General features: G+C 36.4%; 1 protein-coding gene and 1 long non-coding RNA gene across 7 annotated transcripts in view; both read right to left on the reverse strand.

Annotated features, from left to right (window-relative positions):
• Positions 1-1,273: 1,273 nt before the first annotated feature.
• On the reverse strand, positions 1,274-5,601 carry LOC128557822 (uncharacterized). The gene is made up of 2 exons (XR_008371422.1): positions 5,060-5,601; positions 1,274-4,769 (listed from the first exon to the last, which is right to left on the reverse strand). It is a non-coding gene; the product is annotated as an uncharacterized LOC128557822 (long non-coding RNA).
• An 814-nt stretch (positions 5,602-6,415) lies between these two features.
• The window catches only part of LOC123548537 (septin-7-like), a 76,993-nt gene continuing 59,524 nt past the window's right edge, over positions 6,416-23,884 (reverse strand). For all 6 annotated transcript variants that reach the window (XM_053546214.1, XM_045335863.2, XM_053546212.1 and 3 more), the window contains 10 exons: positions 23,616-23,722; positions 22,521-22,621; positions 22,107-22,241; positions 19,302-19,419; positions 18,339-18,431; positions 15,308-15,456; positions 13,049-13,165; positions 12,076-12,211; positions 11,537-11,679; positions 6,416-6,736 (listed from right to left, as the gene is read on the reverse strand). In XM_053546214.1, coding sequence (XP_053402189.1) covers positions 6,703-6,736; positions 11,537-11,679; positions 12,076-12,211; positions 13,049-13,165; positions 15,308-15,456; positions 18,339-18,431; positions 19,302-19,419; positions 22,107-22,241; positions 22,521-22,621; positions 23,616-23,722 — 1,133 coding nt within the window. In that variant the 3' untranslated portion in view covers positions 6,416-6,702. The remainder of the gene's footprint in view (positions 6,737-11,536; positions 11,680-12,075; positions 12,212-13,048; positions 13,166-15,307; positions 15,457-18,338; positions 18,432-19,301; positions 19,420-22,106; positions 22,242-22,520; positions 22,622-23,615; positions 23,723-23,884) is intronic.

A 23,884-nucleotide genomic window follows, 5' to 3' on the forward strand; every position in this document is an offset into this window, starting at 1 on the left:
TGAAAATCACTGGCCCATTATATTCCAATGATGTACGTAACTACTTGGCACTGACCACTCTTGTAAAGTTTTGTAGAATTCCAACCAGTGGTACAGACATAATAAAATTTGAGAAATCACAGGTCATAACTCTCCTGAATTTTTTTTTTAAACAGGAACATGCGGATAAGCTTCACACTGATCATTCAGGTTTGGTGAACTTTGCCCAATGGTTTATGACAAGTAGTGTAAACACTGTCAAATATGACAAATCAAGGGCCGTCACTCTGCTGAATATGAACTGAACAAGACAATGATATGCACACAAAGGCACTAATCACTACTGTAAGGTTCAGTGAACATCTGCCAAACAGGATAAGAGAAATGGCCAAACCACCATAAAATTGGATGAATAAAGGGTCTTAACTTAACCGAAAATCACCAAACTAGAACATGCTGAGGATGTGGAGATATTCTCTTTCAAGTGCTAAAGAAGGATTGCCTTCAAGACGGGGACAGGGATGGAGGAGCACATCTTTCTTCACCATCTAACTTCTGTATTATATTACCATACAGAAAACGTGACCTCAGAAGTAAATTTAGACACAAATTTGACCAATATAAGTATTTTGGCATATCATTTTGCAGATTATAATCTTGACCAGTCTATTTTTTAAACAGTTAATATGGCAAAAGTCTGGTCTAAGTATTTCCTCCGACATGTTTAATGGTGTTTCCTCTGACATGTTAAATGGTGTTTTCTCTGACATGTTTAATGGTGTTTCCTCTGACATGTTTAATGGTGTTTCATCAGACATGTTTAATGGCGTTTCCTCTGACATGTTTAATGGTGCTTCCTCAGACATGTTTAATGGTGTTTCATCAAACATGTTAATGAGCGTTTCCTCTTGACATTTAGTAGTGTTTCCTCTGCTATATTTAACACCGTTTCATGTTTATCAGAGTAACCTGTACAGATAAATTACATCAAATGTTGTCAAAATTGACCAAACCATTTAGGTATATATATCTTCTAGAGAGGTGCAGTTGTAGTGAAAAATAGACTCCTGATCCACAGGTCATCAGTTCAAATTCCAGTGGGAAGAGTTTGATTGCAGTTTCCCACAATACCTTAGTCTACGAAGCTGATATTCAGAATAGTGACTGTTGTGAGAACTTGTTCTTGAGGTGGAAATAAGCCTAAACTAAAATGCAGCATACATTTATCTACTACATCAACTTCTTGGAATATTCTGAACAGAACACACAAAAACTAAATGAATAAAGCCAAAAATTTCAAATTCTCCAATTTTATTAAATGTATAAAAAGTTTACAGTAAATGAATGAATGAATGAATGCCATACACAAACGCATCTGTAATGAATGCCATACACAAGCGTATCTATGTAGTAAGGTTTTGAAATGACAGTGTTATGCTGATAACATGTTTACAGAAAACCACAATATCAAAACAACATCGATAAAAGAATACGACATGTCATCAAGCAGATTTTTACACGATCAGTTTGTACGGAAGCCTTGTATAATGAGCTTACAGTGGTATGATTAATTAACTGTGATTAAATACATATTGCACATAGCTTTAGTCTAAGAAATGAGGATTCACTGCAAAAATCTAGGTCAGTGTATTTACAATTTTACAGTACAAAATATTCTGACTTTAGCTCATCAGTGTCTTTCCCAAATACAATACTTGGGTCTAGCCCGAAAAAAGAAAAAATTATGAATTTAGTTAAGGAAAACAAAACGTAAACCTGGGTAAGAAATGAAAATCTATGTCCAATATCAAAACTAGGAATGAAGCATGAAGACAGATGTTTCTATTAATGTTAGGTGGGTCAAATTATTGTTTATGAATTTAATACTATTTTTTTGTTCGCTTATATGAGTATTAACCACACTGGGACTTTTGCAAGTCCATGAATCATACTAGTGATTCTTGGATGATTTGCATAAAGTCCCACTGTGGTTTATACCCATTTAAACACACAAAAACAATGTTCAACTCTTATATTTACATTTTCACTGTTGCTTGCTACAAAACTAATGGTTTACTTTGCACGAGTATCAGAAAATCAAAATAAATATCAGGATATCGATCTTTTCAACATGTAAACAGAACAGCCAAAAAGATCCACCAATGTTCCATTGCAATTCACTTTCAGATAAAAATTGGTTCAATTCTGATCTTGTACCATCAAAAAACTTACCATAGTTTTAGCTACAATTTAGTATTCTTTTTGAAATTTTGGTGCCCAATTTTGAAATAATTTTTTGTACGATGTCTTTTGTGAATGACGTCAGATTGTGTGTGCAATCTCACGAAAAGAGTCATCCTTGATTCATTACACCATTGTTGTTTATACAAAAATGAATTCTTTTATTTTTCCATACAAAATACATGGTGAATGTAAATACTGACAAATATTGTCTAAAAAACTTGTAATATCAGGATAAACTATAGGAATATTTTCTTTTTCTCACACTAGATCTAGTAAGTCCCAAGAACAAATACTTTTTCATTTCCAATGTTGTGCACTAAAAAACAATTAAATTATTACTTGTTACCTGCACGTCTTTCTTTATTATGCAAAACAAAAGTTACTTCATCCATAATCCGGTATGTTTATGTACAGATAATGCATGTTTTTTTTTGTGTGTTATAAATATGTGGAAGCAATCATGCGTTTTAACACCATTCTTGTAAAAAAAAAAAAACATGTAAAAATGTTAATTTCCTCTCAAACTTATTTCATATGTTTTAATATTTTACCACAGAAGGTGCATACATAAAAAGGTATTGTACACCACTGTGATTGCCTTGTTGACACACATTTACTTTCATGTTAAAAACATCCCTTGAAAAAAGAAAACAGCAGTAGTTTTATGCTGGAATATAGCTTAAATGAGAGATGAAATAAAATTGGTAAAAATCTTAGTACCAGTAAGTAAACTTGTCCTCTCTCAACACTGTGGACACGCATTTTTGTCTCAAGATAAAATACAGATTATATATAGATACAGACAACAATGACCTCATGGTTAGCGATGAATTCATAGTAACATACAAATGGGTAAAATATGAATACATGTTTATAATGAATGAAATGATATAAATACCAGGTTTTGTTTATATACATAAGATAATACTATGTTACAGTTTATTTCATTATCTTCCCCCAATCTCCTAAGAAAACGAGAAAGTGCCTGAAATGCACAGTTACCAGTTTCAATAGCTTTTAGTTCCTTTTTTAACTTAAATAGTTTTCTTTATGGATCACAAAAATGATCAAATTTCAATTAATTTTTAAATCAAAGCTTTACCTTCTTTAGCAAAAATGATATTTCGAAACATGTACTTTAATGGTCAAATTAACATGTACCCTGTATAAATATAATTATATGTAAAAAAAAAAAAAAAAAACTATCATTAATGAAACTTTACAAGATTCCTCTTCATCTCAATTAGGACATCTTAAACTCCAATTATATGTAGCACTCTTTACTAAATGCACAAGCACAAAGTTTATACAAGAGGACCATGATGGTCCTGAATCGCTCACCTATCTCCACATGACCCAGTGTTCAACTGAGTATGACATCGTTATTTCTATTATTTGACATAGTGACCTAGTTTTTGAGCACATGTGACCTAGATATCATCAAGATAAAAAATTCTGACCAATTTTCATGAAGATCCATTGAAAAATATGGCCTCTAGAGAGGTCACAAGGTTCTTCTATTATTTGACCTAATGACCTAGTTTTTGAAGGCACGTGACCCACTTTTAAACTTGACCTAGATATCATCAAGGTGAACATTCTCACCAATTTTCATGAAGATCTCGTGAAAAATATGGCCTCTAGAGGGGTCACAAGGTTTTTCTATTTTTCGACCTACTGACCTAGTTTTTGACCGCACATGACCCAGTTATGAACCTGACCTAGATATCATCAAGCTGAACATTCTCACCAATTTTCATGAAGATCCATTGATAAATATGGCCTCTAGAGAGGTCACAAGGTTTTTTCTATTTTAGACCTACTGACCTAGTTTTTGACCCCACGTGACCCAGTTTCGAATCTGACCTAGATATCATCAAGATGAACATTCTGACCAATATTCATGAAGATCTCATGAAAAAATATGGCCTCTAGAGAGGTCACAAGGTTTTTCTATTTTTTAGATCTACTGACCTAGTTTTTAACCCCACGTGACCCAGTTTCGAACTTGACCTAGATATATTCAAGGTAAACATTCTGACCAATTTTCATGAAGATCCATTGAAAAATATCGCCTCTAGAGAGGTCACAAGGTTTTCCTATTTTTAGACCTACTGACCTAGTTTTTTACCGCACATGACCCAGTTTCGAACTTGACCTAGATATCATCAAGGTGAACATTCTGACCAATTTTCATGAAGATCCATTGAGAAATATGGCCACTAGAGAGGTCACAAGGTTTTTCTATTTTTAGATCTACTGACCTAGTTTTTGATCCCACATGACCCAGTTTCGAACTTGACCTAGATATCATCAAGGTGAACATTCTGACCAATATTCATGAAGATCTCATGAAAAATATGGCCTCTAGAGAGGTCACAAGGTTTTTCTATTTTTAGATCTACTGACCTAGTTTTTAACCCCACGTGACCCAGTTTCGAACTTGACCTAGATATCATCAAGATGAACATTCTGACCAATTTTCATGACGATGCATTGAGAAATATGGCCTCTAGAGAGGTCACAAGGTTTTTCTATTTTTAGACCTAATGACCTAGTTTTTGACCCTACTGACCCAGTTTCGAACTTGACCTAGATATCATCAAGATAAACATTCTGACCAATATTCATGAAGATCTCATGAAAAATATGGCCTCTAGAGAGGTCACAAGGTTTTCCTATTTTTAGACCTACTGACCTAGTTTTTAACCCCACGTGACCCAGTTTCGAACCTGACCTAGATATCATCAAGATGAACATTCTGACCAATTTTCATGAAGATGCATTGAGAAATATGGCCTCTAGAGAGGTCACAAGGTTTTTTCTATTTTTAGACCTAATGACCTAGTTTTTGACCCTACGTGACCCAGTTTCGAACTTGACCTAGATATCATCAAGATAAACATTCTGACCAATACTCATGAAGATCTCATGAAAAATATGGCCTCTAGAGAGTCACAAGGTTTTTCTATTTTTAGACCTACTGACCTAGTTTTTGACCCCACGTGACCCAGTTTCGAACTTGACCTAGATATCATCAAGGTGAACATTCTGACCAATTTTCATGAAGATCTTGTGAAATATATGGCCTCTAGAGAGGTCACAAGGTTTTTCTATTTTTAGACCTACTGACCTAGTTTTTTGATGGCACGTGACCCAGTTTCGAACTTGACCTAGATATCATCAAGATGAACATTCTGACCAATTTTCATAAAGATCCCATGAAAAATGTGACCTCTAGAGTGGTCACAAGCAAAAGTTTACGGACGCACGGACGCACGGACGCACGGACGCACGGACGGACGACGGACGACGGACACCGCGCGATCACAAAAGCTCACCTTGTCACTTTGTGACAGGTGAGCTAAAAAAGGAAACATTTACAACATAAAATATACGAGGCACTGCTCATATCCCTACATGTATAATTCTATTTACCACAGTCAAAAATCCCTTGTACACAAACACATCCTGTTCACTTTTGCAATGGCAGGTACCTGTCGGATCAAGAGAGATCCCAGGTGCCCTCTGGGCAATATTTCAGGGTTGGCAGGCACCTGTGTAGCCATTCCAACCTTCCGTAAGGCAACAGAATGGTGCTAAACATTATTTTACCAAGAATAACTGGAAAGTTAAGCTACATGTTCTCATGTATGAACAACTTTTTAAAGAAAGAGATAGAATTATCTTCCTTGAAAAAGCAAATGCAAAAATAAAACAAAAAGTATGGCAAGCCAAGCATATAACATCTTTGAACCATATTAAAACTATATGAAGAAAAAAGGCAACTGGTGTGAAAACTTTAAAATCTTTTTGTTTTTGGCGATAAAGTCTAAATTAATAAGACCAAGGAACATTAATTATGCTTGTCAGATCACTCGCAGCCCAAGTGTTACAATGAAGTGTGCAATACTACAATACAACATTTAAAACAAGTACACATTTAAGTCTAAGGTTGATATTCGATCACCTCACATGCCCTAATAACATATACCATCTAATCACAATATAAGACAATACAAAAAGGTGACCATTGGTGAATTTTGGCACTTGAATTATATTGGTCCTCGACAGTCCTCATTTGAACATTTCTAGTCACAAAACAGAGCCATGCTCTTGATCTCCATATATTATGTACTTATTTATATAACCAAATATAGATATAAATATTTGAATCTCCAGCTACATGGTGAGATTATCATATACTTACTAAGTGAGTCAAAACAGGAATTTTTTTCTAATGAGAGGTTCAAAGAATTCATTTATTAACGATATGTCTTATATTCTGGTAATTTTAAAGAAGGTTTGGAACGATAAACTTCATAAAGGCACTAAGGCCACAACACACATCTTGACTCTTGACAATTTTCAGATTGGTATATTTCCTTTGAACAAATAATATTGCTTTTAATTAAAGAAGTTCTTAAGCACTCTGTTGTAGCATTGTGTTTGTTCCCATAGCAACCATTCAGTTGATGTTCAAAATAGTCCCTTCTTCTGTTTCTTGTGGGCACTGTAAAACAAACGAAATAACAGTAAATCCTAGTTGCATACATTCATATACTTATATACCTATAAGTTCAATTACAAGAAAATAACAGCAGTAAACTTCTGCGTTTGTTTTTTTTTTTCTATAATTTTAATATTTCACTGCAAGCACTTTCAAAGTTGAATACAATTTCAGGCAGTTACATTATACATAACAGAGTCATAAATACATATATTTTATATACTTCTATTTATTTTATGTACTTAGTATTTTATGTATTTCAAACAAACATTGTTATTAGCACTCTTTTACAGGGGCACTTCATATAAATCATTTTTGAAGTATTTTTAAACCTGAAATTTTAAGGAAGGTAAATGTGTTGTAAGTCATGGAGACACAGCATCTTGACTGTATGTCTTACTTTGCGCATGTAAGACACTTTACTAGAATGTAATCTACTGATAACAATGAAATATAAAGGCTGCTTTTTTGTGCACAGATAAAAACTACCTGCCGTGCACACTGGCATGCACTGCATTAGTGCACTACCTGCCATACACACTGCGTCCTTTTATTGATGCACGACCTGCTGTGAACACTGGTGTGCACTGCACCGTCCACTACCTGCTGTGAACACTAGCATGCATTGCATATGAACTCAACCAGTGTACTTTACATTGGTGCACTACCTGTTATGCACTGATGTGCATAACCAAACATACACTCCACGTAGCAATGGAGTGCACTGCACCAGTACACTACCTGTAGTGCACACTGGCATTTCATCAGTAAACTACTTGTGTGCATTGCATCAGTACACTACCTGCAGTGCACACTAGCGTGCATTGCATCACTAAAACTCAAATAAAACTAGAAAATGCTTTTGTAAAAAAGCGCATGTCTCCCCAAATGCAAAGTCCTATAGGCAAGAAGTCAATGGGGGTCAGGAGCGAAAGTCAAAGAGACACTGATGGTTGGCTGCAATAGGGATCATCTACTTGGCATGTCCAGTCATCCCGCTAAATTTCAACACTCTTGGCCTAGTGGTTCTCAAGTCACTGTTCAGGCTCCTGTGACCTTGACCTTTGATCAAGTGACCTCAAAATAAATAGGGGTCATCTACTCTGCATGTCCAATCATCCTATTAAGTTTCAACATTGTAGGTCAAGTGGTTCTCAAGTTATTTCCAAAAAATGATTTTACATGAACAGGCCACTGTGACCTTGACCTTTAACTGACTGACTCCAAAATCAATAGGGGTCATCTACTCTGCATGTTCAATCATCCTATGAAGTTTCAACATTCTGGGTCAAGTGGTTCTCAAGTTATTGATCGGAACTGGTTATCAATGTTCAGGCCCCTGTGACCTTGACCTTTAACAGAGTGACCCCAAAAACAAGTGGTCATTTACTCTGTATGAACAATCATCCTATGAAGTTTCAACATTCTGGGTCGAGAGGTTCTCAAGTTATTGATTGGAAATGGTTTTCCATGTTCAGGCCCCTGTGGCCTTGACCTTTAACAGAGTGACCCCAAAATCGTTAGGGGTCATCTACTCTGGATGACCAATCATCCTATGAAGTTTCATCATTCTGGGTCAAGTGGTTCTCAAGTTACTGACCGGAAATGGTTTTCCATGTTCAGGCCCCTGTGGCCTTGACCTTTAACAGAGTGACCCCAAAATCGTTAGGGGTCATCTACTCTGCATGACCAATCATCCTATTAAGTTTCAACATTCTGGGTCAAGTGGTTCTCAAGTTACTGACCGGAAATGGTTTTCAATGTTCAGGCCCCTGTGACCTTGACCTTTAATGGAGTGACCCCAAAATCGATAGGGGTCATCTACTTTGCATGTACAATCATCCTATGAAGTTTCAACATTCTGGGTGAAGTGGTTCTCCAGTTATTGATCGGAAATGTTTTTCCATGTTCAGGCCCGTGACCTTGACTTTTGATGGAGTGACCCCAAAATCGATAGGGGTCATCTACTCTTCATGACCAATCATCCTATGAAGTTTCAACATTCTGGGTCAAGTGGTTCTCCAGTTATTGATCGGAAATGGTTTTCAATGTTCAGGCCCCTGTGACCTTGACCTTTGACGGAGTGACCCCAAAATCAATAGGGGTCATCTACTCTTCATGACCAATCATCCTATGGAGTTTCAACATTCTGGGTCAAGTGGTTCTCCAGTTATTGATCGGAAATGGTTTTCAATGTTCAGGCCCCTGTGACCTTGACCTTTGACGGAGTGACCCCAAAATCAATAGGGGTCATTTACTCTTCATGACCAATCATCCTATGAAGTTTCAACATTCTGGATGAATTGGTTCTCTAGTTAATGATCGGAAATGGTTTTCAATGTTCAGGCCCCTGTGACCTTGACCTTTGACAGAGTGACCCAAAAATCAATAGGGGTCATCTACTCTTCATGAGCAATCATCCTATGAAGTTTCAACATTCTGGGTCAAGTATTTCTCTAGTTATTGATCGCAAATGGTTTTCAATGTTCAGGCCCCTGTGACCTTGACCTTTGACGGAGTGACCCCAAAATCAATAGGGGTCATCTACTCTTCATGACCAATCATCCTATGAAGTTTCAATATTCTGGGTCAAGTGGTTCTCTAGGTATTGATCGGAAATGGTTTTCAATGTTCAGGCCCCTGTGACCTTGACCTTTGACAGAGTGACCCCAAAAACAATAGGGGTCGTCTACTCCAGCAGCCCTACAACCCTATAAAGTTTGAAGGTTCTAGGTCAAATGGTTCTCCAGTTATTGCTCGTAAAATGAATTGTGACATACGGACGGATGGACGGCCAGACGGACGGACGGACAGGGCAAAAACAATATGTCTCCTGGGGGAGACATAATTATGGCAATATCTAAGATTGTTTAGTTTTATAGTTAAGTTGGTGGTAAGAAGATGACAGCTTGTGTCTAGGTAAGTTAAAATATCTGTACCAGTAAGATCCCTATATGATTATGAGGAGGTAAAAATTAGGCTCTCATATGAAAATCTGACTTCAAACTGTTACAAAAGGTATAACAGAAACTGAAACAAGAGGGCCATGATGGCCCTATATCGCTCACCTGAGTAGAGTTGCTTGCTTGAACAAATTTCTTTGCTAAAGCTTTAAAAACACAAAAATTAGGAGAGTGGGTCAAGGAAAAGATTATGCAAGATTACTTTTAAATCTGTAAAAAAAAAAAATATTACAACTGCTCCAAATCTTTTTGCTGTCGCTTAAAAAACAAGAAAGTTGGTCAGTAGGTCACATTCATTGTCATTGCAAGTCAGTTTAAAGATTGGCATGCAAAACTAAACAGGTCATCCAAATTTCAAAGCTGTATCTTAAAAAACAAGAAAATAGGTCAGTAGGTCACATTAAAGGTCAATGAAAATCAGTTTTCAGATCCAACCTGGGGCCCTAACTCCGGAACCTATGATTGGATCTGACAGATTCAGCATGGAATCCAAGATTTATTGTTGCTGAAGATATTTTGCAAGTTTGTATCAAACATAAGTTTGATTAAAGTTGATTGCAAAATGTGGTCTCTATCGTGTTCACAAGCCAAAAATAGCAAATTTTGGCCCTTTAAGGGGTCATAACTCTGGAACCCAAGATGGGATCTGGCCAGTTTCTGATAGGAACTGAGATATTATGCCAATACAGTTGTGTGCAAGTTTGATTAAAACTGATTGCAAAATGTGGCCTCTATTACATTCACAAGAAATTGTGGATGGACGGACGACAGACAGGCGATCACAAAAGCTCACCCTGTCACTATGTGACAGGTGAGCTAATATAACAAAAACTCCTTCAGTTTGTTTGAAAATTGAAAACAGTAGCAATAGGTAAATAATCAATTTCATGAAAGTGTACCAGATTTCCAAAACAAGTAAGACTACAACCTTGACTAGCATCTAAGAATCATTTTACCACACCCAAAATAAAAATTTCAGCATTAAAAAGACCTTTTGAACCCTTTGTTAGTGTATGAATATAAAACCTTTCAGCAAAATAAAACTGATGACTCATGGTTGTGAAAAACTGACAGTACAGTTGCAGAAGCCAGGAAGTACAAGTAAGTTGGATTAAATTATTACCCTTTGTCTCTGGTGCTATAAAAATGACATAAGAAAAACAAAAATTACTACTACTGCTTCGTTCTACTGTAAAATCAGACATTTTCTTGACAAATTTATTTTCATTAATTCTGAAATTCCAACACAACTCTGTGAAAATGAATACTACCAAAAAGGCAGTAATTATTATGGTAGTCCTATATGTTTTGCAAATTTCACGAATATTTTACCATACTACAAATAGTACTACATGCTTAAAAAGTTTGCCATATATCATGCACATTTTCCTACAAAAACAATAGTCTTACATGCCAATGAAGTTTGCCATGTATCACTAACATTTTACTAAGAAACTAATAAACCTACATGCTTATAAAAATCGAGAATATTTCACCAGACAGTCCTACATGCTTATAAAGATGGCCAAGTATCACGTCACATATATTTTACCACCACAAATTCAAGTCTCAATTACAGCGAACTTTTAGCTTCACGAAAATATCTGATTTCACTGTATTATTATTGTGACAATCAAAATTATAACTACTGTAAACAAAGTATTTCTTTGACATGCAACAAGAGAACATTAAATGTCACTTCCTATTTTCATTTCAAATATATTCTCGACTAAAACTCTTAAACATCTGTGCCCTTAATTTAAAAATGAATTCTATATGTACCATCTACTCAAACCAAATATAACAACTTCTTTAAGAATGTACATGATTGTGTACTTACTCCTTGACATTTTCAAGTGAGTTGCTATAACCTGTTGACTCCTCCCACGTTTGTTTTTCTTTCTCAAATGTCTTCCATTTATCATCAATCTCCTTCTGTTGCTGCTCTAAGCTTTTCTTCATCTGCTCTTGTCTCTTTTGTAACTGCAAATATATAGGTAAAACAAACTGAAATGTCATTGCAAAATTATGAGTACATTATAGGCAAAGCAAACTGAAGTGTCATTGCAAAATTATGAGTACATTATAGGGAAAGCAAACTGGAATGTCATTATTGTAAATGGAAATGCTGCATTTGTAGAATGTAAGAAAATTTAAGTTTCAGCCTTCTTAACAGAGTCCTACAAGTAAATGCAAATTTTTCCTCTTGCATCATGTTTATTCCACTTCATGTTTATTTAATGCTTTATATTTATTCTGCTTCATGTTTATTCAAACACATGTGACGTAAGGCTGATAAACTCTATAACCAAACATGCAATAAATGTTATCAATGCTACAATATTTCAGCTGTAAATGATAACTGCATAAATGGTTTACATCTGCTTCAGAGTCCTTGAGTTTCTGTTTCTTTTCTTTGACTTTCATCTCAAACACCTGTTCCATTTCAGCTTCCATTTTCTTCATCTTGGTATCATGTTCTCGTTTCTCCTCAGCCATCTGTGTCAGTGGATCCCTGCAACAAAACACAATTGTTAACCTTTACCCTGCTAAATTTCTAAAATGGACTGGTCCATTGTTCAATATGGGCAATACCATTTATTTATTGAAGGGGTGTTTGCTGAAAAATTACTGACTGAATAGCGAACAGTGCAGACCATGATCAGCCTGCACGGATGTGCAGGCTGATCTTGGTCTGCACTGGTCGCAAAGGCAGAAATATTCGCCAGCAGGCTAAAGGTTAACTGACATGTGAGAAATGAACGGTCTAACTGCGGTCTAACTGATGTTTTCAAGTTTAAATCTTTACACTAAAACTAAAGCTACATTACTTGCTGGTATGCTTATCCTCCTCATAAGCAAGCCAGTATTGCAAAGTTTGTCTATATACTGTGAAATTATTCCTTTTTGTGGTTTTCACCAAAATGGCTATTTCATATGGATATGTATTCATGGAATTTGAATAATAAATGAGCAGGAATTTTACTTGTTCGCTCGGATTTAATTCTGTGGCTTCACTCAACTTTGAAAATTATGCCACCAGAAGTATGAATGATTTCACAGCATATCCTTAAACTGTTTAACCTTTAGTCTGCTAAATTTCAACAATGCACTGGTCCATCATTCAATCTGGGCAGTACCATTTATTATTCAAAGGGATGTTCACTGAAAATTTACTGACTGACTAGCAAACAGAGCAGACCATGATTAGCCTGTACAGACATGCAGGCTGATCTTGGTCTGCACTGGTCGCAAAGGCAGAATCACTTGCCGCCAGCAGGCTAAATGTTAATTCACAATCATGTGTGTACATTAACAAATAAGCTAATATATAAAAATATGAGGAACTTACTTAGTGAGAGATCCAGGCTTTATTTTGCCGTCAGTGTTAGCTGGTGCCAGTTTATTGTATCTGTAGTTCTCGTAATGTACATTGTTAGTAACATCCTTCAGGTCCTGCATGTGTGTCCTGTAACCATGGTAATATACATGGTATTATACACAGTAACATACACTCATCATTTACAACTTGTCCGCTCACATGTTCATAATGGCTTACTGAACAATACTTGCAATGAACAGTATAGAATATTTATTTATTATTGTTGTAATTGTCAATTGTTTTGTCTGTTTTTAAATAAGTATTTTGTAGCAAGGGTTCTTTCTGTAAAGTAGTAAACATTGCTGAAAGGTGGATCAGCAAGAGCTGTCACAGGAGACAGTGCGCTTGACTATTTTGATGCTGTATAGTGAAATTGGGAAAATCTGAGGAAGATAGAGCTGTCATTGGAGTGTTTAATGACTCCAATGTGGATGAAGATATTGGAATATATAGCTTAAGTCTGTGTCATAGTCAAAAGTATTATGTAATAACAGAGATAAAGATAAAGTGTATAAAAACATTAAATAAGTATAAAAGGGACATAATTCATGGAAACTTTCTGCAAGAGTAATGAACCATGTGTCAGATCATATGGCTAATAATGTGGAATAATTTTTTAAAGTTTGAATCAAATCTATTCAGTAATAAATGAGATAAAGCAAAAGTCCATCACAACTTGAACCTGAAATTCTATGTAAAAAGAGGCCGTAACTCATAACAAATTGGTACCAGCATTGTGCACCTTGTGTCATAGGTGTAGGTGATGATGTGGAACAACCATTTAACTTTAAACCAAATCCATTTAAAAACAGTAGACATGGTGAAAACGCATCAGAATTAAACTGAAATTCTAAGCAAAATGGAGGCATAATTCATGAAATATTGGTGCAAGAGTTATGGTCCTTGTGTCATATGATGTGATGACGATGTGGAACAAATATTTTAAGTTTGAATTAAATCTTTTCTGTAATAACAGAGATATAGCGAAAATGCATAAAAATTAACCTTAAATTCTAAGTAAGGAGCATAATTCATGAAAAATTGTTGTCAGAGTTATGGACTATGTGTCATATGATGGGGGTGATGATGCTGAACAACTATTTTAAGTTCGAATCAAATCAATTTAGTAATAACTGAGAAAGTGTATCAAAACTTAAATCTGAAATTCTAAGTAAACAAGAGCTGTCACTACTGGTGACAAATGCCCACTAAGTAGGCCCAAGAATGCCACAGTTGTATTCGCAAAAAATCACATATCATTTTGTGACCTTGACCTAAGAGGCCTCGGTCATAAGTGTGACACATCTTCTTAACCTTTGACCTCTAAGTGTGACCTTGACCTTGGAGCTAGGGGTCTGGGTCTTGCACACGACACTTGTCTCATTATGGTGAACATTTATGCCAAGATACTTCAAAATCCCTTAATGGATGGAAGAGTTACAGTCCGGACAAGAATTTACTGGACGCATGGACGGACAGTGCGATTTTAATAGGCATAAAAAAAGGTGGGGGGGGGGGGTGTAATTATGTAATATTGGTGCTAGATTTATAGCCCTTGTGCCCTTTGATGTGGTTGATGGTGAGGAATAATATTTCAAGTTTGAAACAAATCCATCAAGTAATTACAGAGATAGAGAGTGCATCAAAACTTTAACCAAGGTGTGGACTTTGTATAGTCAACCTAATAATGATTATTTTGAATTATTAAATTTGTATCAAGAAACATTGCGAGTTATGCAGGGGAGATATTGCTGATATCTGCAGGGGAGATATTGAAAAGTTCTGCAGGGGCAGAGCTCCTCTGGGGAGATACAGCCAAGTTCTGAAGGGGGGTGGGTGAGTTCTGCTTCTTATGGGGAAATATTGTTAATATATGCAGTAGGAGGGGGGTATTATCTAGTTCTGCAAAGGGGGATGGGGTCATGTAGGGGAGATACTGAAGAGTTGGGCAATGCTGATACTGCTGAGTTCTGCAGAGGGTTTTGGTAGGAGATTTCTACAGGGGAGATATTGCCGAGTTGTGCAGAAGAGTAAGTTCTTCAGGGGAGATATTGCCAAGGTCTGCAGGCAAGATATTGCCAGATTTTGTGGGAGGCAAGTTCTGCCGGGGGAGATATTGGCGAAAAGTGCCAGAGGTTCAACTAGGGAACCATGGTAGACCTATCTTTTTTCTACCAGTAAACTGTGAAACCTGATCAAGTTTTATTTACTTTAAGTGGCAAACTTTACCTGATAAGCATATTCCTGAGAGCAAGGAAGTCGTTATGTTCTAGGTTTTCTACTTCTACGATACCCCATGGATACTGTCTCCCTCGTACACGTTTACCACCAACCTCCGTTACTGTGTTACTACCTACAACTGCGAAAGGGACTCGATCCTGCAACAATTACAAACAAGAGGACCATGATGGTCCTGAATCGCTCACCTGTTCCCACATGACCCAGTTTTGAACTGAGTATGACGTTGTTTTTTTATTATTTGACATAGTGACCTAGTTTTTGAGCTCATGTGACCCAGTTTTGAACCTGACCTAGATATCATCAAGATAAAAATTCTGACCAATTTTCATGAAGATCCATTGAAAAATATGGCCTCTAGAGAGGTCACAAGGTTTTTTTATTATTTGACCTACTGACCTAGTTATTGACTGCACATGAACCAGTTTCGAATTTGACCTAGATATCATCAAGGTGAACATTCTGACCAATTTTCATGAAGATCCATTTGAAAGTATGGCTCTAGAAGGTTACAAGGATTTTTATTTTTAGACTACTGACCAAGTTTTTGACGCAGTTGACCCAGTTTCAAACTTGACCTAGATATCATCAAGATAAACATTCAGACCAACTTTCATACAGATCCCATGAAAAATATGGCCTCTAGAGAGGTCACAAGGTTTTTTCTATTATTTGACCTACTGACCTAGTTATTGACCACACGTGACCCAATTTCAAACTTGACCTAGATATCATCAAGGTGAACATTCTGACCAATTTTCATGAAGATCCATTTGAAAGAATGGCCTCTAGAGAGGTCACAAGGTTTTTCTATTTTTAGAACTACTGACCTAGATTTTGACCACAGTTGACCCAGTTTCGAACTTGATCTAGATATCAACAAGATGAACATCCAGACCAATTTTCATACAGATCCCATGAAAAATACAGCCTCTAGAGAGGTCACAAGTTTTTTTTTATTATTTGACCTACTGACCTAGTTATTGACCGCACGTGTCCCAGTTTCGAACCTGACCTAGATATCATCAAGTTTAACATTCTGACCAATTTTCATGAAGATCCATTCAAAAGTATAGTCTCTAGAGAGGTCACAAGGTTTTTCTATTTTTAGACCTACTGACCTAGTTTTTGACCGCACGTGACCCAGTTTCAAACTCGACCTAGATATCATCAAGATGAACATCCAGACCAATTTTCATACAGATACCATGAAAAATATGGCCTCTAGAGAGGTCACAAGGTTTTTCTATTATTTGACCTACTGACCTAGTTTTTGATGGCACGTGACCCAGTTTCAAACTTGACCTAGATATCATCAAGTTGAAGATTCTGACCAATTTTCATGAAGATCTTCTGAAAAATATGGCCTCTAGAGAGGTCACAAGGTTTTTCTATTTTTAGACCTACTGACCTAGTTTTTGACCGCACGTGACCCAGTTTCGAACTTGACCTAGATATCATCAAGGTGAACATTCTGACCAATTTTCATAAAGACCCCATGAAAAATGTGACCTCTAGAGTGGTCAAGCAAAAGTTTACGGACGGACGGACGACGGACGACGCGCGATCACAAAAGCTCACCTTGTCACTTTGTGACAGGTGAGCTAAAAATGTTGCAACGTGAATTATAAATGCTGCAATGCAATTAATAAATCCTGCAGCACAACTTATGAATGTTTTATTATAAGTTTTCCTGATACATGATACAGTTAATAACAAATACAATAATACCTGTACTTAACAGGTTGCCAAGGGAGTAATTAAATCTGGCATATAAAACCAGGTGGCTGCTCAAGTTAAAATCAGACAAAAAGTCAACTTAGGAAGGCAGTTAAAGAAGCATAGGCATTTGCAAAACCTAATTATAATCATAAAACCTACCTTTGTAAATACTGTCTGAATTAAAAAACAATGCAATGCCATGTGTTAAGTAACTAGTTTTCTAAAGAATATCTTTGTGTATGTTAAAGGTTAGCGCCTGGGTTAAGGATAAGACTTTAATTAAATAACAGCTGAATTAAACAGCTTTGATCATTCTACACCATACAAAAACAATTAACAGCTTTAAGAATTTTAAAAGCTTTTTCAGAGTATTCCATTCAATGTTCCAAATACCTGGAACTTAGGCTCCCATGTTTACAGGATTTTATGAGCGTTTCCACGATCTTTCAAACACGAAACAACACCGTTTAAACAGCCTTCACTTACTGTCTAAAATCAGGACTCTAAAACCATTCTATAACAGGCGCCCCAAATCAGAAATGCATTATTTTCTCAAATTAAACAGGAAAAAAAATATCACAAATTCAGGCTGTTTTGACATTTACACGCTGTTTGGCACTGTTTGGTGTGATTCCATTGCAAAATAGAACAAGTTATTTTTAACTAAATCAAATTTAGCACTGAATACAGCCTTCTTACACTGTATTGGTCTGTCCTGATAATGGAATCTGTCCTTTAATAAACAAATGTGCAAAATGGTGGCTTACTGTTTACCTAAAGAGACATCTAATACCATAATAGGCAAGAAAACACTGGTTTCTTTCAGTTATGGGCAGAGGCAAAATTTGACAGTTGAAAGGGTGACCGTTCGTTTAAAAAGAAAAATTTTCTGAGATGTATAGAATTTGCAAATCTAATGAAAACACAAGCTCATTTCTAGGGCCAGATCCTGGATTTTGGGATCTGGGTGCATGCCCACCCTCCCATGAAAATTTTAGATTTTGGTATTTATATCTCAGTTGGTGCAATATAACATATATCTGACACATTTTTAGCAAGGAAATTTGACACAATGTCATCTTTAAATTTGTAAAACTGAAAAGAAAAGCAATCTGACAAAGCTGATAGCTTTTTAATGTGGTTGTCGTCCAGTTCCACCACTACAGCAATAAAAGATACTACTGATAAATCATTGCACACAAAAATGCTAAATAGTGATCTACTGTTAGAAACAAACTTCCTTCAACACTATAACAAAGTGGAGCTGTTACAAATTAACATATGGTAAGTCGATACATACCCGTAACTTTTTCTGTATTTTATTTTCTTCTTCATCATCACATTCAGGAAATTCATATATCTTTATCTTATGTTGTGCTATTTCATTTAAAATCTGAAAGTAGGAATTTTTGTGATGGTTAAAACATTTTTCCTTTATTTGCAAGTTCTGTATATTAGCTAAAATTTTAATATTTCTCGTACCCCAACCAACCACTACCCTGTCAGTGTGTGTGTTCGGGTTTAACGTCTTTTTCAACAATTTTTCAGTCATATAAAAGACGGTGTCTACTTGTAGCAGTGAACACAAGGTCCAACTTTATACTGCTGCCTCACTGGAATATCATGCCGTAGACACATGACACGATACCCCACCCAGTCACACTATACTGACACTGGGCTGACCAGTCCTAGTAGACTTATAAAGTCTGTTGATATCAAATAGTCTGTAATAATATTAATTTCTTCACACTGACATTAAATTATTTTCTCAGAAAAACATTTTCTCTCTAGGCTCATCTCAACAGAGACAGCGGCAAGAGATATTGTAATTTTTTTTAGAAAGTGGTATCAGAGAGGATTGATTTTATGGCCAGGTGCTTTACATTCAATGACTCTAACGACTGATGCCAGTCTACAGTCCTAGTACTATCCTCTTAATGCTGAGCGCCAAGCGAGGAAGCTACTAGTACCATTTTTTACGTCTTTGGTATGACGCAGTCTGGGATCGTACCCACTCCCGCACTCAAAGCGAGTGCTCTACCGCTAGGCTACTGAGGCAGTCACTACCCTATGAAGGTCATCAATTTTCAATTTACTAGTTCCTCTATATATTTACTAGTTACTTGGTACATTTACTAATTACTCTGTTCATTTACTTATCATTCTTTTCATTTACAAGTTACACCATTCATTTACAAGTTATTCCATTCACTTTTAATACTTGTTACTCAGTTCAGTGAAATATTACATGCGTGTGACTTACAGTCTTTTTAAATTCCCTACATTCATCAGGTGTTTGTGTGTCAGCTTTAGCTATTAATGGAATAATGTTCACTTTGTCATGTAATCGTCTCATGAACTCTACATCTAATGGCTTTAACCTGCAATAACAAAGTACTAATTGATATATACAAAATCTACAGGTCCAAAATAACAAGATGATGACTCCTTCAAAGTAAGGGGAACTATTTCTGATTAAGAAAGTGTAAATTCAAATTCAGCCAATTTTTATGAATACTGCAACAATACATGAAGTAAAATTATCTCATTTAAACATTTGACAAGTAAGCCTACTCTTAACCAGTTTGCTGGTACTCACTTTGATTTCAATTCTCTAAGTCTCAAATGAGCATAGGTTTCAATAATATTTTGACCCTTTTAAATTCCTTTCAATTGTATAAATGAACACTTAATCAGATCTGTAGCTATTACACAATAGATGCTATAAATGGTTTCTATTCATTATGCACTGTCTATCACTGGTCACAATTTATTGAAAGGCTTGCCAGTCAGTCGATAGAACGTTTGTCCAAGGTCCAGTCAAGTAGCTTTCACTACTGATCAGCAAGCCATTCAAGAACTGTTTTATTACATGCCATCAGAAATCAATTTTTGCAATATTTTTCTTTCAAGCTTTTACCTATGCCAAGCAATCATGTTCAATATAGACGGTCATACAGCTCAAACTATGGACCAATGATCTTTATAACTGGCAATGTAATAAAATGTAAAGTAAAAGACCAAGAGCTCGTTGAACACGAAATGCCCCCCTTGATGCATTCAGTAATTGCACAAGGAACAGAAATTGTATGCTCACTGTAAACAAAAGTTCTAACGTTCTGGTTCAATTTGACCTTGACTTTTAACCTAACAAGAGATCAACAGAGTGATCTTGGCACCCACCACTAAGCCATTTTTGAACATTTCGAATTTCAAGACTAGCTCAAGGTCAAAATCAAGGTCAAATTTCATTCAGTACAAAACACTGTGCATGTGGTCTAAATTTGAAAGCTGTGGCTTCAGAAATGTGAAAGTAGGTCACTAGATCAATTTCAAGGTCAAAGTTTATTTGGTACATAAAACTATGCATGTGGTCCAAATTTGAAGGCTGTAGCTTGAGAAATGTGAAAGTAGGTCACTAGGTCAAAATCAAGGTCAACTCATGTCAAGGTTCATCTTGCCACTCAAAACAATACATGTGGTCCAAATTTGAATGATATAGGTTACGGACATGAAGATTCTAAGTTTTTTCCTATATAAGTCTATTTTAACCATGTGACCCCGGGGTGAGGCCACAATTGAGCCTAGAGGGATAATTTGAACACACTTGGTAGAGAACCACTAGATGATGCTACATTACAAACATCAAAGCCCTAGGCTTTGTGGTTTGGACAAGAAGATTTTCAAAGCTTTTCCCTACATAAGTCTATGTAAACCGTGTGACCTCCAGGGCGGGGCCATATTTGATCCTAGGGAAATAATTTGGACAATCTTAGTAGAGGACCACTAGATGATGTCATATACCAAATATCAAAGCCCTTTGACCTGTGGTTTTGGACAAGGGTCATATTTGACCCCAGGGAAATAATCTGAACAATCTTGGTGGAGGAACACTAGATTTTGCTACATACCAAATATCAAAGCCCTAGACCATGTGGTTTTGGAAAAGAAGATCAGAAACCATTTTAAACTGTTCCTGGCCAACGTGACCTTGACCTCTGACCTAATGACCTCAAAATCAATAGAGGTCATCTGCTGGTCATGACCAACCTCACTATCATTTTTTCTGATACTAGGCCCAAGCGTTCTTGAGTTATTACCCGGAAACCATTTTACTGTTCCTGGTCAATGTGACCTTGACCTTTGACATACTGACCTCAAAATCAATAGGGGTCATCTGCTGGTCATGACTAACCTTCCTATCAACTTTCATGACCCTAGGCCTAAGCATTCTTGAGTTATCATCCGGAAACGGTTCAACTGTTCAGGGTCACTGTGACCTTGACCTTTGACATACTGACCTCAAAATCAATAGGGGTCATCTGCTGGTGATGACCAACCTTCCTATCAACTTTCATGATCCTAGGCCCAAGGGTTCTTGAGTTATCATCCGGAAACCGTTTTACTAATCAGGGTCACTGTGACCTTGACCTTTGACATACAGACCTCAAAATCAATAGGGGTCATCTGCTTGTGATGACCAACCTCCATATCAACTTTCATGATCCTAGGCCCAAGGGTTCTTGAGTTATCATCCGGAAATGGATTGGTCTACATTCCGACCGACCGACATCTGCAAAACAATATACCCCTCCCTCAAAATCAATAGGGGTCATCTGCTGGTCATGACCAACCTTCCTATCAACTTTCATGACCCTAGGCCTAAGCATTCTTGAGTTATCATCCGGAAACCGTTCAACTGTTCAGGGTCACTGTGACCTTGACCTTTGACATACTGACCTCAAAATCAATAGGGGTCATCTGCTGGTGATGACCAACCTTCCTATCAACTTTCATGATCCTAGGCCCAAGGGTTCTTGAGTTATCATCCGGAAACCGTTTTACTAATCAGGGTCACTGTGACCTTGACCTTTGACATACAGACCTCAAAATCAATAGGGGTCATCTGCTTGTGATGACCAACCTCCCTATCAACTTTCATGATCCTAGGCCCAAGGGTTCTTGAGTTATCATCCGGAAGCGGATTGGTCTACATTCCGACCGACCGACCGACATCTGCAAAACAATATACCCCTCCTTCTTCGAAGGGGGGCATAAAAATACGTACCCATGACCCGTTGGTGCTATGAAATACAAACAACAATGTACTCTCGTATCCGCTGTTGTTGTCCTCACTACTTTGGACTCGTTTCCTAAATATTCTTCATATTTACAGTCTATAAAGTCTATAACAGGCTGCCAACTGTGAAAACAGAAACAAACTGTATCATACAACTTGAATGATAAAGCAATCATAGCTTAGGATTCCTGCTGACCCTTAATCAATTGTACACCAGTATTATAATCTGTCTTGAGAAGATCTCAAAATGTTCTTGTAAGATTTAATCGGCATGCTTGTGCAATGGAATAAGTCTATATTTGTACTGTTATCATGGTTTTGCAGTTTAAAGGGAGGTAATCTATCAACAGCAAGCATTTGAAGTTGTCTCCCATCCACCACCACATAATGTAAATATCTCACCAGTTACTATTATCTACAGCATCACCAAACCCTGGTGTATCTACAACAGTCAGTCTCAATTGAACACCATTTTCTTTTAATGTCACATTGGTTTTATCAACCTGAAATGAACAAGATATAGAATGACAGTTAGAAATAGACATAACAAAGCCGTATTATATATAGACAAAACACGAATATAGTTTATTCTCTATGATTTTATTCCACACAAATCAGGCTTTTTGTGTACTGTACTGTGACTCATTACCATTTCCCTTTGAAATACAAAACAACATTTTTGTGTTCTCTGCATCATTAAACATTACTTCAACATAAAAGGATGGTGAAATACACAATATACTATGTTTATATTTTCCACATTATAATCAAGTACCATTTAATTTGAAAACATATTTCATGACTTGATTTGTGATTTAACTGTTTAATTTTGTTTCTCCACTAGGAATAGGTTAGACTGGCATCAGTGGTTAGAGTCATTACCTGTAAAGCACTTGGCCATAAAATCCTCTCTGATACCACTTTCTCATAAAATTTACAATATGTCTAGCCTCTGTTGAGATAAGCCACAGTAAAAGGGAGCTACAGAAAATTTGATATATATTTTTAAAAAAAAATGAATTAAATGGGAAATGTTTAATCTCAACAGACTGTGTAAGTCTAGGAATGGGTAAAAAGTTGAACCTGTCTTGAGTCCAAAACAAGCAAAAAGCTAATACAGGTCTTGTATGAGATATGTTTTGAACCCTTCACTTACAGACTGCACAGCCTACATACACCACTGCTGCTTTGGTCAATAAAACTATGGTCAAATGATCCGAGCTTGCCTCCACACCTCCCACATATAAGACAGTTTATACTGCTTAAAGCAATCATCCTTGTCTGTTACATGAACATAATGACATACCTGTAAACACTTCCCCTTATTTTTATTTGAGAAACACTAATAAAACCTCACTGATGATCATTATTGATTTTGACAGCATGCATCCCAGGTTGACTACATTGTCCTTCACCAAAAAATTATTTTTGTACTTGTAAATATTTGGGCAATGTTGGTAAAAATGATCCTTAAAGAAATTTTTGAGAAGAAAGTACCTTGACAGTTTTCTGTATTCTGTTTGAAGGTCCTGGATACTCTCCAGAGTAGAGGTCTGTGAGGAAGAGTGAGTTAATCAATGTAGATTTACCCAAACCAGATTCACCTGAAATATACAAATGTAAAATGTATCGAATGTGTATAAGTTGAAAATTTTGTATAATATAGACTGCATGTAATAAAGTAGTGTTGTAAGATGCATTTCCCTGCACTGTCATATTCGGAGAGGATAGTTTTGTGGAATATAATTCTGGTTGTGTTGGGTTAG

Source organism: Mercenaria mercenaria, chromosome 6 (assembly GCF_021730395.1).
Source record: "Mercenaria mercenaria strain notata chromosome 6, MADL_Memer_1, whole genome shotgun sequence".
Classification (NCBI taxonomy): Eukaryota; Metazoa; Mollusca; class Bivalvia; order Venerida; family Veneridae; genus Mercenaria; species Mercenaria mercenaria.